This window comes from Pogoniulus pusillus, chromosome 4 (assembly GCF_015220805.1).
Source record: "Pogoniulus pusillus isolate bPogPus1 chromosome 4, bPogPus1.pri, whole genome shotgun sequence".
In the NCBI taxonomy this organism is placed as follows: domain Eukaryota; kingdom Metazoa; phylum Chordata; class Aves; order Piciformes; family Lybiidae; genus Pogoniulus; species Pogoniulus pusillus.
Window position 1 is genome coordinate 804901 of NC_087267.1, and position 5691 is coordinate 810591.

The 5691-nt window shown below is 58.2% G+C and overlaps 1 protein-coding gene across 1 annotated transcript; it reads left to right on the forward strand.

Annotated features, from left to right (window-relative positions):
• The first annotated feature begins 2410 nt into the window (after positions 1–2410).
• LOC135174428 (olfactory receptor 5V1-like) lies at positions 2411–3951 on the forward strand. The gene is made up of 2 exons (XM_064141699.1): positions 2411–3328; positions 3934–3951. Exons 1-2 carry the CDS (start codon positions 2411–2413, stop codon positions 3949–3951), a joined length of 936 nt encoding a protein of 311 aa, XP_063997769.1.
• The last annotated feature ends 1740 nt before the right edge of the window (positions 3952–5691 follow it).

Sequence of the window (5691 nt, forward strand, 5' to 3'; positions counted from 1 at the left end):
ATTCAAGAGAGACAGGGACCTGATGGAGAGAACGCAGCGGAGAGCCACGAGGGTGAGTGGGGGACTTGAGCATCTCCCCTGCAGAGAGAGACTGGGAGCCCTGGGGCTGTTCAGTCTGGAGAAGAGAAGGCTGAGAGGAGATCTGATCAGTGTGTGCAAATACCTGAGGGGTGGGGGGCAAGTGGAGGGGGCCAATTTTTTTTTGGTGGTGAGCAGAAATAAGACGAGGAGCAACAGGTACAAACTGGACAGGAAAGTTTTACCCCAAGATGAGGAGGAACTTCTCTACAGTGAGGGTGACAGAGCCCTGGGGCAGGCTGCCCAGAGAGGTGGTGGAGTCTCCTTCTCTGGAGACTTTTAAACCCACCTGGATGCATTCCTGTGTGAACTACCCTAGGGGATCCTGCCTTGGTGGGGAGCTTGGTCTGGAAGACCTCTGGAGGTCCAACCTCTAGCATTCTGTGATAGCCTGAGGCAGTGAACAATTCCTGCTGCCATCTTTCCCAGCTCTCACCCCTCTCCTGGCTTCAGCACTCAGCCAACCAAGCTGGGCCTTGCCTGGGGACTGGCACCCAGCCCTGTCCAGTCAACCAGACCATGGCACTAAGTGCCTCATCCAGGCTTGGCTTCAACACCTCCAGGGATGGTGACTCCACCACCTCCCTGGGCAGCCCATCCCAATGCCAATCACTCTCTCTGCAAACAACTTCCTCCTAACATCCAGCCTAGACCTGCCCTGGCACAACTTGAGACTGTGTCCCCTTCTTCTGTTGCTGCTTGCCTGGCAGCAGAGCCCAACCCCACCTGGCTACAGCCTCCCTTCAGGCAGCTGCAGACAGCAGTGAGCTCTGCCCTGAGCCTCCTCTGCTGCAGGCTGCACCCCCCCAGCTCCCTCAGCCTCTCCTCACAGGGCTGTGCTCCAGGCCCCTCCCCAGCCTTGCTGCCCTTCTCCAAACACCTTCCAGCACCTCAACATCTCTCTGGAACTGAGGAGCCCAGCCCTTGTATCAGGGTGAATCACAGAATCACCTTAGAGGTTGGAAGGGACCTCCAGAGATCATCAAGTCCAGCTCCCCTGCCAGAGCAAGATCCCTGTAGGGTAATTCACACAGGAACAAATCCAGGTGGGTTTTGAAAGTCTCCCAAGAAGGAGACTCCACAACCTCTCTGGGCAGCCTGTGAACATTGGAATAGGATAATGGGAGAACAGTCAGGAGGTCCAAAGGCAGCAGACATCCCTGGTGGCTGGGCAAACACCGTGTGGGGAGACACCCTCAGCTGGGAGCCATCAGTTTGTCAGGGATGGTTATCACAGAGCAAAGCACCTCAAAGCTGCAGAGCAGGACACGGGAGGAAGACAAAAAGAATCCTCTTAATTGGTGGAGTTCAAACGATTCTGCTGGAATTCTCTCCAAGCCAGTGGCTGGGGAAGAGCAAGCTCAGTGGTTGTGGCATCTAAAGGAAGATGTGACCATGTCTGTGTGGTCACTGTAAGTGCAGCCAGGAGGAAAAGGGACATGTGCTTGGTGTACTCACCAAAAGAAGAGGGTGAGCTGGCAGGAGAACCCAGCAGATGTGGGTTAGCCTAAATGCTGACTGGGTTGGGCTGCCTCCTAGCACCAGCATAGAATGGCCTGGATGGGAAGGGACATCCAAAGGTCCTCTGGTCCCTCTGGTTCTTCCGTGTGATTCTCTTGCAGCCAGGTACCATGGAGTCACAGAACCTTAGAGCTTGGAAGGCATCTCCAGAGATCACCCAGCCCAACCCTCCTACCAGAGCAGGATCCCCTAGGGTAGCCTGCACAGGAGTGCATCCAGGTGGGTTTTGAAAGTCTCCAGAGAAGACTCCACCACCTCTCTGGGCAGCCTGCTCCAGGGCTCTGTCACCCTCACTGTACAGAAGTTTCTCCTCTTGTTGAGGTGAAACCTTCCCTGCTCCAGTTTGTATCCATTGCTCCTTGGCTTATTGCTGCTGACCAGAGGAAAGAGCTTGGCCCCCTCCACTTGACCCCCGCCCCTCAGATATTGGTACACATTGATGAGATCCCCTCTCAGCCTTCTCTCCCCCAGGCTAAACAGCCCCAGGGCTCTGAGTCTCTCACCATAGGGGAGGTGTTCAAGTCCCCCACTCATCTTTGTGGCTCTCCGCTGGGCTCTCTCCATCAGGTCCCTGTCCCTCCTGAACCGTGGAGCCCAAAACTGGGCACAGGTATCCAACAGCGCATGGCAGCTCTCCGGAGCCAGAATCCCAGCATCTGTGAGCCCCCAAGGCAGGAAGCTTACAGTCACTCTGGAGCTAGAACCAAAGTCATCCTTGCTTCTCGGGCAGCTGCACTCCAGTCTCCTCACTCAGTCCCCCTCTCCTCCTCAGAGCGCTCGTTTCTGCCCGCAGGCTGACCCAGCCACCCCCATGGCAGCTGAGAACCAGACCCAGGTGACAGAGTTCCTGCTCCTGAGCTTTCATGGCCAACCTTTCCTCTTCATCCTTTTCCTGCTCATTTACCTGGCCACGCTGCTGGAGAACTCTGCCATCCTCGCCCTAGTGTCCCTGGACCCCCACCTCCACAGCCCCATGTACTTCTTCCTCAGCCACCTCTCCTGCTTGGACCTCTGCTACTCGTCGGTGACGGTGCCCAAGATCCTGGCCAACTCCCTGCGCCCTCAAGCCACCATCTCCTACAGCGGCTGCCTGGCCCAGATGTTCTTCCTGATGTGGTGCGCCGGCACCGAGTGCGCCCTGCTGGCCCTCATGGCCTACGACCGCTACGCCGCCATCTGCCAGCCGCTGCGCTACGCCCACCTCATGCGCCGCGGGCTCTGCGTGGCGGCGGCCGCCTCCTGCTGGCTCTGGGGGATGCTGGACTCGGCCCTGCACACCCTGCTGGCCTCCAGGCTCTCCTTCTGCGGGGCCGCGCGGCTGCAGCACATCTTCTGCGACGTGCCTCCGCTGCTGCGCGCGGCCTGCAGCGACACGCGCCCCAGCCGCCTGGCCCTGCACGCCGCCAGCCTCTTCGTGGGCCTCAGCCCCTTCCTCACGGTCCTCGCCTCCTACCTCCGCATCCTGCTGGCCGTCCTCAGGATGCCCACGGCCACCAGCCGGCGCAAGGCCTTCTCCACCTGTGCCGCCCACCTGGTGGTGGTGGCCCTCTACTTCGTGACGGCCAACCTCAACTACAACCGCTCCAGCTCCGGCGCCTGGCCGGTGGTCGACACGCTGGTGTCGGCGCTCTACTGCGTCCTCACCCCCATGCTGAACCCCCTCATCTACAGCCTGCGCAACCAGGAGGTGCGAGGCGCCCTGCGGAAGGTGGTGGGGGCACAAGGCACCGTGGCCTCCTAGGCAGCCCTGGGAGAACCTCTGGGAACGGGCTCCTGAATGTACCTCTGGGACAGTCCTCATTATCAATATGGGCTGGGGGAAGAAGAGATTGAGAGCAGCCCTGCAGAGAAGGACTTGGGGGTGCTGGAGGATGAGAAGCTGGCCAGGAGCCAGCAGTGTGAGCTTGCAGCCAATGGCATCAAAAGCAGCATGGCCAGAGATGGAGAGAGGGGATCCTGCCTCTTTGCTCTGGGGAGACCTCATCTGCAGGGCTGTGTCCAGCTCTGCAGCCCACAGCACAGGAAGACATGGACCTGATGGAGCAGGGCCAGAGGAGGCCATGAAAATGATCAAGGGATTGGAGCAGCTCTGCTTTGAGGACAGGCTGAGGGAGCTGGGAGTGTTCAGCCTGGAGAAGAGAAGGCTGCAGGCAGGGCCAAGAGCAGCCTGCCAGGACCTGAAGGGGGCTGCAGAGGGACTGTTTGCAAAGGCCTGCAGGGACAGGACGAGGCAATGGTTTGAAATGAGAGCAGAGCAGATTGAGACTGGATGTGAGGAAGAAGTTCTTTAGCATGAGGCTGCTGGAACACTGCAACAGTTGCCCAGGGAGGGAGCTGAGGCTCCATTCCTGAAGATGTTCAAGGCAAGGCTGGAGAAGGCTGTGAGCAACCTGCTGCAGTGGAGGATGTCCCTGCTGACTGCAGGGGGTTGGACTGGATGAGCTCCAGAGGTCTCTTGCAATGCAGACCATGCTGTGATTCTATGATCACCTTTGAAGAAGATGATGACATTAAGAAGGTGAGAAGTGTCTCAACAGAGATCATAGTGAAGCACCTGCCAGGTGTTCAGCTCTTCCCACGCAGGTAGCACAGCTGGAAGTCACCTGTGCATGGTAACCTGACAGGCATAGGACAGGTGGAGCAGTACACAAATCCTGAGCTGTGCCCACCGTGCAGGCTGGAGGCAGCAGCCCAGGAACACAGCCTCATACACACCCCACCAAAGAAGGACTATGGGGTGCTAATTCTCTCTCTGCTCCTTCTCCATTCTCCCTCTCCCTTTTCTTTTCCTTCTTTCTCTGTTCCATCTCTCCTGCTCTTTCTCCAGTCCCTCTCCCTTTTCTTTTCCTTCTTTCTGCATTCCATCTCTCTTGCTCTCTCTTTCTCCAGTCCCTCTCCCTTTTCCTTCTTTCCATGTTTCATTTCTCCTGCTTTCTTTCTTCCTTCCTTCCCTTTCTTTCCCCACTTTCTCTGTTTAACTCATAATAAGCAGTCTCAATTTGATACATGACCTCGTTTGTGTCTTAACTCCCCTCACGAGAAGTTCAGCAGAACCCCAGCTCCCTCCTGGCTTCCTGACCGAGGCAGAGGCGCACCAGGGTGCCACGCTGCTGCCACGCTGCTGCCACAGTGCCAGCGGCGGCACAAGATCTTGGATTGCTGCAGCAGTGGCCTCAGTGCTCCTGCCCAGGCAGCTGCTGCCGGTGGCAGGCTGCCAGCGCTTGTCTGCGGTCCCCAGCGCATCCCTGGTGGCAGACTAGCAAAGTGCAGTCGGGAACAAGGCCATAGGTGCAGGAGCCTTTGTTTAGCAAGTGCCACCTGCTGGGCTCAGCACAGGACCTGCTGCAGCCACGCTGCTGCCAGGCAGTGCTGCAAAAGCTCACTGAATGTAGCACCAGAGATCTGCTGGCCACAGGCACCTCTGCCAAGCCGTGCACGGCACAAGGGGCAGTTTCTTGGGCTGTGAAACTTGGCCTCCGCAAAGGGGCTGTCAACACCACCCTGCCCCCACAGATGCTCTGGCACTGAGGGCGAGGTCTGCTGGGTCTCTGCAGGATGCCATGGATGCCCTGCAGCACTCTGGACGCTGGTACAGCAGCCAGCAGTTTAAGCAGGCCACCAGGGCACTGCAAGCTGGCATTGCTTGAACCCGCAGCAGAAGCGCTTGCTTTGCCTTATAGCCAGGAAAGAGCCAAAGCTGTCGTGAGTGGTGTAGGAAGGTGGCTGAGGGCTGGCTGGGCCCACGGAGCAGTCACCTTCCTGCCGCTGCCACTGCCTTGGCTTCACCTCCTCTTGCAGGGCTTCTGCAGTCTGAGCTCGAATGGCTGCGCAGGTGTCCAGCTCTGCAGGTGGGCACAGTGTCCCACACCATGGCAGCAGGCAGGAGCAGCCAGACACAAGCACGGGGTCTGTGTGGGGAAGGTCTCTTCTGCCAGGCAAGCAGCAACAGAACAAGGGGACACAGTCTCAAGCTGTGCCAGGGGAAGTCTAGGCTGGATGTTAGGAGGAAGTTGTTGTCAGAGAGAGTGATTGGCATTGGAATGGGCTGCCCAGGGAGGTGGTGGAGTCACTATCCCTGGAGGTGTTGAAGCC

Excerpts from the sequence above, each read along its gene's own strand:
- LOC135174428 (XM_064141699.1), top strand. The coding sequence starts at position 2,411 with ATGGCAGCTGAGAACCAGACCCAGGTGACAGAGTTCCTGCTCCTGAGC.